This window comes from Gopherus flavomarginatus, chromosome 14 (genome assembly GCF_025201925.1).
Source record: "Gopherus flavomarginatus isolate rGopFla2 chromosome 14, rGopFla2.mat.asm, whole genome shotgun sequence".
Classification (NCBI taxonomy): domain Eukaryota; kingdom Metazoa; phylum Chordata; order Testudines; family Testudinidae; genus Gopherus; species Gopherus flavomarginatus.
In genome coordinates this window covers 26,006,282-26,019,384 of record NC_066630.1, presented here as the reverse complement: position 1 = coordinate 26,019,384, position 13,103 = coordinate 26,006,282, and the positions used below count along the sequence as shown (strand labels likewise).

Below are 13,103 nucleotides of genomic sequence, written 5' to 3'. Positions count from 1 at the left end.
AATCCGGTTTTCTGATTGGTCCTCTGGTCAGGTGCTTCAGGTGGAAGAGACATTAACCCTTAGCTATCTGTTTATGACACATGTGCATTTATTCTGTTATGATCATGACAACAGGAGATAAGCCCTTAGGAAATATTTACTCTATTTTCAAAGGCTGCTTCACAAATATTATGCGATCTTTTAAAAGCTATAATACATTTGTTTGCTGTTCCTCTTATTTACATTTTAGCCAAGATTATACTAGTATCTATTTTATCACACAAACTCTGAATACTGTAAAAGACAAAGACTGTCATTTGATTCTGCTGTTTCCCTTTATCCACAGATCTTACTGAGTCCAATGAGTTTCTTTGATACAACTCCCACTGGCAGGCTAATGAACCGTTTTTCTAAGGATATAGATGAATTGGATGTGAGACTTCCATTTCATGCAGAGAATTTTTTGCAGCAGTTTTTTATGGTGCTCTCTATTCTAATCATAATAGCCATTGTGTTTCCATTCCTCCTAATTGCAGTTGTTGTCCTAGCTACTATTTTTGTTATTCTCTTTCGGTAAGTTGATGTGCTAGTTCTTTAAGAACTACTTTAAGAATTTTTATTACCTTTGCAGTCTAGCGAATATCAATTGTAGTTCTTATGTACATCTGTTGTTGAACTCCAGTTTTAAAATACTATAAATTCTTTTGTAGAGGTTTACTGGAGGGTGAGAACTACAGGAACCAGTATCTCATAAAACAGGCACAGCCAGTGGAAACTGGGAAACTATCAAATATTTACTGCCTTCTATACTAAGGGCTAAATTCAGTCTTTTGCTTGCATTGTCTTCTGCCAATATATTCCAGAGCCCTTGATCTGCCCAAAATGATGTTACAGAGACGCAAGTCATCCATAACCTTCCCTCAACCTATAGGTCTACAATCAGGACCAAAGCCACAGAAATAAGCCAGGCTGGCAGGGGAAGGCATAGCTAAGGTATCCTGGAATGCGTTGATTTAGCCTGTGCTATATAATCTCCAGCAGTGGAGACACTATGGAGACTGCAGCTTAAAGCCACACTCCCTCAGTGGAAGCACCCAGCCACAGTCCTGTTGTTCAGATGGAGGATGGATGTTCAGTGGGATGCTGCTGCTTAGGCACCATTCCCCATACATGTTTTCTGACCACATGGTGCATGTATTTTTCTCATGTGCTCTTGTCCCCTCTGTACCTGGAGGTAGAGGAGATGATATCACTCTTTCAGTTTTCAAAATCTACTGTCACACTTCAGTACTCATAATACATTATGATATACATGAAGGGCTAGATTATGCCTGGTCTCTCACTGTGGGGCAGAGAGGATACACGTAGCCAAGATTTTTAAAAGTGATTAGTGATTTTGAGTGCCCAATTTGAGGAACATAGAAATGACCCGATTTTCATAAAGCACTAAGCATCCAGTCCTTTTAAGGTATCTCAAATTGAGCACACAGTCCATTCTGATTATCCAGTCCTTTTAAAGTATTTCAGACTGAGCCCTTAAAAATGGAGGCAGGAGGCAGCCACAATTTCTACTCACTTTAAGTTTAGACAAGGAGCTTTCCTCCACTTGTACTTCAGTGCTAGGGCCAGACTCAGCTGCTGTCCCTGGGCTTAGGGACTGCTCCCTCTTAGCCTTCAGGGGACACAAGGTACTCCAGGGGGGTGAGAGGAAGATGGTAAAGCCATGGCATTGACCAGCTAAGCTAAGCTGACTGGGCACAGAGTGGAGCATAGTATGGTGTGTGCACCCTTCTGCATACTTAGGAGCTCCAAGTAAGGCTGAGAAATATAATTCCTCCCTACAGGGCAGTGCTGCTCTCTTTTCTACCAGTGCAGGCCATTTGAGATTCCAGTTCAGACTATGGATTTAGCCACGAGACTGTGATATACCATTGGCTTACTGACATATAAACATGTACAATATCATTTTGCTTTCATTTTGTTGCAGAATTTTTCAGAGAGCCATCAGAGAACTAAAAAGAATGGAAAACATTAGCAGATCTCCATGGTTTTCACACATTACTTCTTCTGTGCAAGGCCTCAGTGTAATTCATGCTTATAATAAAAAAGAAGACTATGTCAACCAGTAAGCTGCATTCATTACAATTATATCCTGTTTGTTTTGTTTGTCATTTTGATATGGACAGATAGCACTGCATTGTTATTCTTTACTTGATTGTGGATACTATGTCCTTGTACATGAAGTGACAGGAGGACTACATGCCCCAATTTTATAGGGACAGTCCCTATATTCGGGGTTTTTTCTTATATATGCATCTATTACCTCCAACCTCCTATCCCAATTTTTCACACTTCCTATCTGGTCACTCTAAGTGACACTGATGAAGCCATTGTGTTGTTATAATGCAGAACAGCAATGATCCTGCAGCTTTTCATTTTGTAAATGTTTGTACCATGAACTCTTAGAAGTCTCACAAACAGCACTATATGTCCTATCTCTGTGTCCACTTTTGAGCATTGTGCAATATTTTTACTTTCTGAGTTTTAAGCAATTTCTAGGATCTGAATTAAAAGCCAAGGGGCAATGAGTTCTCACTGGTGGGGTCTCAAAATGATCTAGACCCACATACAGATCTTTAGGGTTTGATTTGTGATGTCTCATGAATTGTACCATGTCAGATCTTTTTTCCAGAACTGACTATGAACCCTGCTTAGTTTGCTTAAAGGTTCAGATCCCATAGCTGGGAGCCTACCAAATTCACAGTCCATTTTGGTGAATTTCACGGTCACAGGATTTTTTAAATCGTAAATTTCATGACTTCAGCTATTTATATTTGAAATTTCACAGTTGTTGTAATTGTAGGAGCCCTGACCCAAAAAGGAGTTGTGGGGAGGTTGCAAGGTTATTGTCAGGAGGGTTGCAGTACTGCTATCCTTACTTCTGTGCTGTTGCTGCAATGGTGCTGCCTTTAGAGCTGAGCAGCTGGAGAATGGCAGCTGCTGGCCGGGAGCCCAGCTCTGAAGGCCGCTAGCAGCAGCACAGAAGTAAGGATGGCATGGTATCCTGCAGAGCTAGGCCCTTAGTCAGCATCTGCCACTCTCCAAGCTCTGAAGGCAGCAGTGCAGAAGTAAGGGTGGCATGGTATGGTATTGCCACTCTTACATCTGCGCTGCTGCTGGCAGGGCACTGCCTTCAGAGCTGGGCACCCAGCCAACACCTGTCACTCGCTGGCTGCCCAGCTCTGAAGGCAGTGCTGAAGTAAGGGTGGCAATATCACAACCCCCCAAAATAACCCTGTGACCCCCCTGAAACTCCCCTTTGGGTCAGAACCCCCAATTTGAGAAATGTTAGTCTCCCCCTTGAAATCTGTATAGTATAGGGTAAAAACACACAAAAGATCAGATTTCCCGGGGGGAAACCAGATTTCATGGTCCGTGATGCATTTTTCATGGCCGAGAATTTGGTAGGCCCCTACCCATAGCCCCTGAAATTACAAAGGGAAGCTCCCACTTTCCCTATGTGTCTAAATGCACAAGTTGTTAGAACACAGGTTAATTAATGCAATGTTTAACACAATGTATCACTGATCATAGACAAGGACAGTTGTGTTTTATATCATGTTATGTGGACTTTGAGGTTAACCATGACACTTCTTGTCTGCATTAAAGGTCTGATTCTCATTTATGCTGATGACTCTTTACACTGCATAAATGACACTTACACACACTTTAAGGCCCCTTTAGACTCCAAGAGCTCCTAAATCTGTACATAGTCTCGCCCTAACAGTATTTGTGGGTTTTGTCCAGATACAGTAGATCATTTCTGTTCCTGAGGATGGGATTTACGGAAGCCTCCCTTTAGAAAAAGCAGCAAAGAGTCTGTGGCACGATATAGACTAACAGACGTATTGGAGCAGGAGCTTTCGTGGGTGAATACCCACTTCGTCAGATGCGGAAGTGGGTATTCACCCATGAAAGTTCATGCTCCAATACGTCTGTTAGTCTATAAGGTGCCACAGGACTTCTTGCTGCTTTTACAGATCCAGATTAACACAGCTACCCCTCTAATCCTTTAGAAAAAGGTTGCAATATAAATCAAATCCTGAAAAATTCATACTAAGCTGTGGTATCTCCTGTTTTACTCAACTGTGTTTGCATAATATTTTAAGAAAGTAGAATAAAACATGCATGAAGGCTATCATAAAAATACCTACATCTCCGATTCACTAGGAGGAATGGAACTTGGTGTCTGTGTGTTAAAACCTCTTTTAGATTATCAGAAATGTTTATCTATTTTCATTTCAGGTTTAAAATGCTAAATGATGAAAACTGCGGCCATTTTCTGCTGTTTAATTATGCACTACGCTGGTTTGCGGTTAGAACCGATATGCTCATGACCTTGGTAACCTTCATTGTGGCATTATTTGTTGCTTTGAGCCCTTCTTTTATTAGTACTGCAGCAAAAGGCTTGGCTTTGTCCTATATTATCCAGGTAAAAAATGAATGTTTGGTGTCTTGGGTTAACCTCTGTTAATCATGTTACTACATATACATTTCCTATTCTACCCTCTCTTTATCCTAAAATACAATGTAAGTATTATATTCACTTGAAGCCAGATTCTACCACTCTTACTCAGGCTGGGCAATACTTTACTCTGCAAATAATGCATTAGGTGCTGAAATCAATGGATCAAGATACTACCCAGCGTGAAAAAGAATTGAGAACACAGGGAGACAAAAAATAGTTCACATTTTAGAAAGAGCTGAGATTCAAGTTGTACACATAGCAAATTTATGTAAATGTGTTACCTCATCCTCATTTCACTGCATCTCTACCTTCTATTATTTAATAACTCATTTGTAATATCTTATTTTAAGTTAGACTGCTAACATTTCAAGGCAGGAACTGTGTCTTTCTATGTGTCAGTACAGCACCTTCCAGAGTGTGTATCTGATCCTGACTAGGGCCTTCATGTACTAGGGCACAATATATAAGTAAATAATTCCAAACCATTTGTGTTTAGTATATGATTGTTAAATATCTCTAGGTTTTATATAGAATTTACCATAGAAAATGATACCTAACTTATTGCAAAGATCAAAAAGAAATGGGAGTTGTTTATTTTTTTAAACGGCAAATGAAAATAAATTCTATTTTTTTCTTTAAAAATTACAATAAACCATCCCCATTCTTACACACTTAGAGTACTGTTGTTACTTTCATAACCTTTCTACTTTTAATAAAGTAATAGAAATATTTCCAGTCATAATGAACCTCTCAGAAGCAACAAGTAGTTCCTGCATTTTTACCTTAAACTGTCGTCACCTTAGCCCACTACTTTTGTTCGTAACATTTAAAGCTCATACATCTATTAAAAGTTAGTGTGCAATGATTGAATATATATGCCCAATGACTTTTAGTGCTGGATTAATGATATGTTGCCAACATATATTTTAAATGTTAAAAATACATATGAGAAAATGTAGATTTTAAAAAAAAATTATTTATTCCTAAATGTGAGGCAGTTAAGATGTCATGGAAAATACAAATATATTTATAACACATTTAATTGACTACTGAATATCTCCTAACAGTAAGCAGAAAGGACAGAAAAATGCAGGACCCTCATGTCAAATTGTGAAAGATATTTTTCCAGTTGCTGCAGCTCGGCAAGCTCCATAGGCAGTTGTAATAGCTTTGAAATCACCTCGAGATCTATTATTGAGCTGTGCTGGTGATTAGCTTGTGTGCAGTTTCATTCTCCAAAACACTTTTACATTAATTATGCACTCTTCATTCATCACTAGAGCTACTGTAGATAGAAGTGAATAAAAGGTGACTTCCCACAATGCACTGGGCTATATTCCAAAGGCTGTATGCTGTTATGTGGTTCATATACACTTTTTCAAATGCCTGTTACATACAAGGCTAATTAGAGAGAGAGAAACTCCAAGCATACAGTTGTGTGTGTGAAGATTTTACACTTCTCAAAAGGAATGGAGAATTGGCACAGCTGTGGGTAGATTATACCTAATAGCCTTGTACTGGCATGGGCATGGAAGGTCTACACCACCGCAAGACCCCACACAGAGTATTGGCTGAATAAACAAACATATTAGATACACATTTGTGCACCTATCTTTTGAAGGTCAGACTGTAAGGGACTGATTTTCAAAGACACGAAGGGCAATCAGGCATTCAAATCAAACTGAAAATCAATGGAAGTTGGGTGGCTAACTTTCCTTTGTGCTTTTGAAAGTCATACCCTAAGTGACCACTATTATATGTATCACTTGTTAGACAGAAAGAGATTTCCTGTGAAGCTCTGGACAATGGTCAGAAGAGTTCAGATATAAATATTAACGAGTTTGTTATGTTTTAGGCCCTTTTCTTGCAAAGTTTTATGACACATGCTCAACTTTATGCATATGAATAGTTCCATTAAGGTTTTTATTTATTTTTTTAATAGTTGAGTGGACTTCTCCAAGTATGTGTAAGAACAGGGACTGAGACAGAAGCTAAATTCACTTCTGTTGAACAGATACAAGAATATATCTCGGTAAGAAATACATCTAAATGGGCCACTAAGACTACCGTGTGTATAAATATTGTGGAAATCTTTAACTGTTGACTTTGTGGCTCAATTAAATGTTTTCCCTTTTTTCCCTTACTTGTAGACATGTGTTCCTGAGGCCTCCCAGTGTGCAGATATAGTGAACCCTCCCAAAGGCTGGCCGCATCGAGGGGACATCACATTTAAAGATTACCAGATGAAATATAGAAACAACACTCCTGTTGTTCTCAATGGTTTAAATATGAGCATTCATGGTGGAGAAACAATTGGTATTGTTGGAAGAACAGGCTCTGGTGTGATATACCATTTTGTCTTTCCCCCCCAAATTTCTCTCTGGCCCCTCATACTAATTTATTACATATTTTTGATAGTTCACTGTTTTCTATAGTCAGTTTATCTGTAAATTGTGACATTACATTAAAAGGACTCAGCTCTGCCATTAAGGGAACGTCTACACCGCAACCTTAAGTCAACCTATGTTAAGTCAACTTCCTGTGATGGCTGATGTCCACACTACTCTCCTTTTGTCGGTGGTGCACATCCTTACCAGGAGCACTTCCACCGACTAAAGAGAGGCACTGTAGGAGGCTGAGGGCCAGGGAACTCAGTTCCCCACCACTCCCCACTGGGAGCCCAGCTGCCCTCCGGGGCTTCTTGCCTCCAGTAGGAAGATCCTGCCTGGAGTCCAGTCGGCTGCTGTGCTCCCTGTCGGGAGTCAGGACTCCGGGGGGAACCCCAAGCCGGGAGTCTGGGTAGCAGCCAGCTTGGAGCAGAGACCTGGCAGAACACCTGGGGAGTTGGGAGCTGGCTTTCTTGCCAATTTCAGGGCTCTGATGGATCCATCTGATTCTGACATGGCCTCTGCAGTTCCATCTCTGAAGCCCAAGTTGGTTCCACTTTCAACTTCAAAGACCAGAGGTGTGGAGCTGAGTATTTTGCTGGATCTGGTACTTTGTAGGTCTGTGAGGCCAGCTATTTCCTCACTGCTGTTCTGGAGTCATCCTTTAATCCAAAAAGGTCTCTTACTGTGGTGGCTGAAGTGAACAATCCTGCATCTGAGCATTCCACAGATCTAAGTGAGAGGTAGATGGCTTGTCAGTGCTCTGCTTCCTCTTCATTTGAAAAAGGAGACGAGCAGAGGAGAATGTTAGTCTTTCTCTGAATCCATTTGTGCCTTTTCCTCCTAGGACTCCAACAGGGTCCCAAAGCAGAACTTTCTCACCTTCTATTGCTCTTCACCCGCCAGTTCTGTTGGTGTCTTCTGTGAGGTCCACAGCAGATCTGAGGTTAGATCATCAGGTGGAGTAGGCAGATGAAGAATTAAGAGACCTGATTCATCCAAGTTTATGCCTTCTCAGCCTGGGTTTCCCCACTCCAATACTGTTCTGTCTCCTATGGGCATCTTCCCAAATCCCAGCTACTGGAGAGACTGGCACTCCTGGTTGGGTTCCACCACAGGACTTTTTGAGTCATCCTCTTTATGGATGGAGAGGTGATGTTTCAGCAGATATGGATCCAGTAGCTGAGCAACGGTTGGATCTGTTTCCACCAGATCTATCTTCAGCGCAGATAGTTGTGCCTGACACGTTTTCTAAAGAGGAAGAGAGAGGTAGCTTCTCTTTTTGAACAAGAGCAGATAGACACAGGCTTTGATGTGACTTGTCACCTGATGAGCAAGTAAGTATTGCTTCTGCTTTGTCTCCTTCTGAGGATGCTTTGCAGTTTCATGACCTGGTGGACCACATGGCATCCACCCTGAATTTACCTTCTGTGGCTGTGGAGGAAACCTTCTACCCAGGATTGAGCATTCTTGGGGTTGCCTTCTGGAATAGGATGTGGTTGCTGATACTAGATGGTCTCCTACAGCCTTCTAGGACTGTTTGGGCAATCCCTGCTTCCAGTCAGTGTATTTCTGAAAAAGCAGATAATTGTATGAGATACCTTAAGACTTGGGGTTTTCTTACTGTCACACTCACCCTCTGCCTAGTTCACTGTGGTAGCTGCTGCTACTAATAAGTTTAGGTCCAGTTAGGCTCATTAGACTCTTGACAGAGAGGGGAAGGAAGTTTTCTTCTTCCTCATCTCTTGGTATTAGGATGGCTAATTACCAGGTGGTCACGGCATCTGTGTTTGTTCAGGCTTTGCCAGACAATAAGAGAAGGTTGGCAAATGTTATTTTGGTGAAGGGACAAAATGTGAAGCATGCTCTCAGGGCTTCAGCTGATGCTTCTCACTCTTCCACTAGAGCACTGGCATCTGTGGTTACCTTAAGGAGACCTTTTTGGCTTTGTTCCTCTTCACTGGCTGTGGATACCAATTTAAAATGGAAGATTTTCTTTTTGAGAGGGACACATTAAGATAGATGAATTTTTGGAAAAATTAACAGATAGCAAATTCACTGCTTGTTCACTGGGTATCTACCCCTGGTTCAGAAAGAGACCACACTCCTTGTTTCCATTATCAGAGACAATTTTACCTTAGTCATTTGCTTATTTTTCACAAATCACAGATGTCAGCATCAGTAAGCTTTGTTTTCATCTCAGAGTGAGTGCAAGAAGAAAGCTTTTAGATACACACCTAAGACAGAACAACCTGCTCCCTCCTCTTTACCTTCCTTGAACACCAGGCCTGATATTTGATGTGAGGATTGGGAGTCAGGAACCAATAAGTGACAATTCCTCCCTTCCTTTATTTGGATACAGGCTAGTCATTTTCAGAAAGAACTGAAGGCTTATTACATCAGATAAGTGGGTTCTAGAAATCAAGGAGGGGTATGCCATATAAATAAAAAAACTATCCTCTTTCAATTCTCCCTAACCTTCCCTTTACAGAGAACTGTCTCATGAGGCTATTCTATCACAAGTTCAAAAACTGCTTCTGCTAGGTGTTGTCAAAGAGATATCCAAACATCTTTGGTATCCGGGTTTTATTCAAGATAGTTTCTGGTACAGGAAAAGATGAGGGATTCTCTTCAATTTTAGATCTCAGAAAACTGAACAAGTACATTTGGAAGTTCTGGTTTTTAATGTTTCAATCTATCTGAGCCTTTGTTTTGTTATGGCCCAGCAACATTTCCAGTACAACGTCCTGCTATTTGGCCTTTCTACAACACTATGAGTCTTTACAAAGTGGCTCTCTGTAGTAGCAGTGCATTTAAGAAAGCAGGGTATGTTTGTTTACCTATATTTGGACAATTGGCTGCTGAAGTCTTCTTCATATGAAGGCCTGCTACTTCATATCAACTCCACAATCTCCCTTTTTACGGATCTCAGGCATCAAAATGTCCGCTCTGATGGCAATTCCATCATCTACTATTTTTCATACTGTCAAGGTTCCTTCCCCACTCTGAACTTTAGGGTACAGATGTGGGGACCTGCATGGACACTTCTAAGCTTAATTACTAGCTTAGATCTGGAATCACTGCCACCATCCAAAATTTTCAGTCTCTGGATCACTCCCTTTCCCCCCCAAAAACCTTCCCCTCCCTGGATAGCCTTGAGAGACTCCTTCACCAATTCCCTGGTGAGTCCAGATCCAATCCCTTGGATCTTAAAACAAGGAGAAATCAACCATCCCCCCTCTTTTCTTCCACCAATCCCTGGTGAGTCCAGATCCAATCCCCTTGGATCTAAAAACAAGAAAAAAACAATCAGTTATTAAGAAAAAGGCTTTTAATTAAAGAAAAGAAAGGTAAAAGAAAACCCTCTGGGAGAAATTAGCATACCAGCTACTCTCACAGACAACAGATTCAAAACACAGAGGATGTTCCCCTGGGTACAAATTTAGTTACACAAAAAAAAATACCCAATTGGATTCTACTTCTAATTGCATAAGACAGGTTACAAAGAAATAAACATAAACCTATTTATTCTTTTCTAAAACTTACTACTCTGATAAGAGGCTGGTTCCTTGATCTTTTTCACTCCAGCTGAAACTCTAAACAAAGGGAAAACTTCCCTCATTCCTTTTGAAACATCTTGTTCCCCCATTGGTTCCTCTGGTCAGGCGTTAGCTAGGCTAGGTGAACTTTTTAACCCTTTACAGGTAAAAGAGGCATTAACCCTTAACCATCTGTTTATGACACATACAGACAAGATGGTTCTTAGAACTGACTCCAAGTCTCTACAAAAATAGCATCTGAATTACCCATCAAAAAGACGGTTACTCACCTTTGTAACTGTTGTTCTTCGAGATGTGTTGCTCACATCCATTCCAGTTAGGTGTGCGCGCCGCGCGTGCACGTTCGTCGGAAACTTTTTACCCTAGTAACTCCAGTGGGCCGGCAGGTCACCCCCTAGAGTGCGCCGCCATGGCACCTGATATATACCCCTGCCGGCCCACCCGCTCCTCAGTTCCTTCTTGCCGGCTACTCCGACAGTGGGGAAGGAGGGCGGGTGTGGAATGGATGTGAGCAACACATCTCGAAGAACAACAGTTACAAAGGTGAGTAACCGTCTTTTCTTCTTCGAGTGATTGCTCACATCCATTCCAGTTAGGTGAATCCCAAGCCATACCTAGGCGGTGGGGTCGGAGTGAGAAGTAGCGGCATGGAGCACTGCAGATCCGAAGGCCGCGTCCTCTCTGGACTGCTGGACCAGGGCGTAGTGGGAAGCAAAGGTGTGGACCGATGACCAGGTCGCTGCCCGACAGATTTCCTGGATGGGCACACAGGCGAGGAAAGCCAGAGACGACGCCTGCGCCCTGGTAGAGTGCGCAGTCACATGGCCCGTAGGAACGTGAGCCAAGTCATAGCAGGTCCTGATACAGGACGTTACCCACGAGGATAACCTCTGCGAGGAAATGGGAAGCCCCTTAATGGGGTCCGCTACTGCCACGAAAAGCTGGGGGGATTTGCGGACCGGTTTGGTCCTCTCCACATAAAACGCGAGAGCCCGACAGACATCAAGCGAGTGGAGTTGTTGCTCTCTGCGTGAAGAATGAGGTTTTGGGAAAAAAACTGGGAGGAAGATCTCCTGGTTGACGTGAAAGGCTGAGACCACCTTGGGGAGAAAGGCAGGATGCGGTCTCAGCTGCACCTTATCTTTATGGAAGACTGTATACGGGGGATTTACCGTGAGAGCCCGGAGTTCTGACACCCGTCTAGCTGAGGTAATAGCTACTAAAAAGGCAGTCTTCCAAGAAAGATAGAGCAGGGAGCAAGTAGCTAACGGCTCAAAGGGGGGGCCCCATGAGCCGAGACAACACCAGGTTAAGATCCCAGGTAGGGGCAGGGGGTCGGACGTTAGGGTATAAACGTTCCAGCCCCTTAAGGAATCTAGTCACCGTTGGGTGAGAGAAAACGGAGCGGCCATCCCCACCCGGGTGAGAGGTGGAGATAGCCGCCAGGTGGACCCGCAGGGACGATATCGCCAGGCCCTGTTGCTTAAGGGACCAAATATAGTCCAAAATATGGGCCACCGAAACTTCCATCGGGAGGAGACCCTTCTCCACGCACCAACAGGAGAAACGCTTCCACTTGGCCGAGTACGTCGCTCTAGTGGAAGGCTTCCTGCTGCCCAAGAGTACCTCACGTACCGGGGTGGAGCAGCGCAACTCAGAACTGGTCAGCCACGCAGGAGCCACGCTGCTAGGTGCAGCGACTGGAGGTCCGGGTGACAGAGAGTTCCGTGGTCCTGGGTGATCAGGTCCGGGTGAAGGGGCAGGGGAACTGGGTCGGCTATGGCCAGGTCCAGCAACATGGGGTACCAATGTTGCCTGGGCCACGCCGGGGCTACCATGATCACGCGGGCCCTGTCCCTGCGCACCTTCAGAAGGACCCTGTGGACCAGTGGGAACGGGGGGAATGCGTAGAACAAGCGGGTCGTCCACGGAATAAGGAAGGCGTCCGCTATAGACCCGGGTTCCCGGCCCTGAAAGGAGCAGAACGCCTGGCATTTCCTGTTCCCCCTGGATGCGAAGAGGTCCATGCGGGGACAACCCCACCTCTGGAAAATCGAGAGGGCGACGTCCGGGCAGAGGGACCATTCGTGCGCGAGGAAGGATCTGCTCAGGCGGTCCGCCAGCGTGTTCCGTACTCCGGGGAGGAAGGAAGCCGTGAGGTGAATGGAGTGGGCTATACAAAAGTCCCAGAGTCGCATCGCCTCGTGACATAGGGGAGAGGATCTGGTGCCACCCTGCTTGTTGATATAGTACATGGTCGTCGTGTTGTCGGTAAATACCTCAACTCCCGCTTGTTGATGTGTAGCTCCACCTCCTGTGGGGACCACAGGCCCTGTGTCCTCAGGGTTCCCAGGTGGGCCCCCCAGCCGAGATCTGAGGCATCCGTCGTTAGGGAACCGAGGGCTGGGGTGGGTGGAATGGGAGCCCTGCACACACGACGGACTGGTCTAGCCACCAACTGAGAGAATCCAACACCCCCTGGGGGATTGTGATCAGCATGTCTAGTGACTGCCTTGCCGGCCGGTAATGTGCGATGAGCCAAGACTGGAGGGGCCTCATGCGGAGCCGTGCATACCCGGTCACAAACGTGCAGGCTGCCATATGGCCTAACAGGGTTAGGCATGTCCGTATCGATGTCAGGGGGGCTGC

General features: G+C 44.0%; 1 protein-coding gene across 1 annotated transcript in view; it reads left to right on the top strand.

The window, feature by feature from the left end:
* Positions 1-13,103, top strand: part of ABCC12 (ATP binding cassette subfamily C member 12) — a 100,735-nt gene that overhangs the window by 72,861 nt on the left and 14,771 nt on the right. The window contains exons 21-25 of the mRNA XM_050923038.1: positions 326-552; positions 1,967-2,104; positions 4,285-4,471; positions 6,450-6,539; positions 6,658-6,847. Coding sequence (XP_050778995.1) covers positions 326-552; positions 1,967-2,104; positions 4,285-4,471; positions 6,450-6,539; positions 6,658-6,847 — 832 coding nt within the window. The remainder of the gene's footprint in view (positions 1-325; positions 553-1,966; positions 2,105-4,284; positions 4,472-6,449; positions 6,540-6,657; positions 6,848-13,103) is intronic.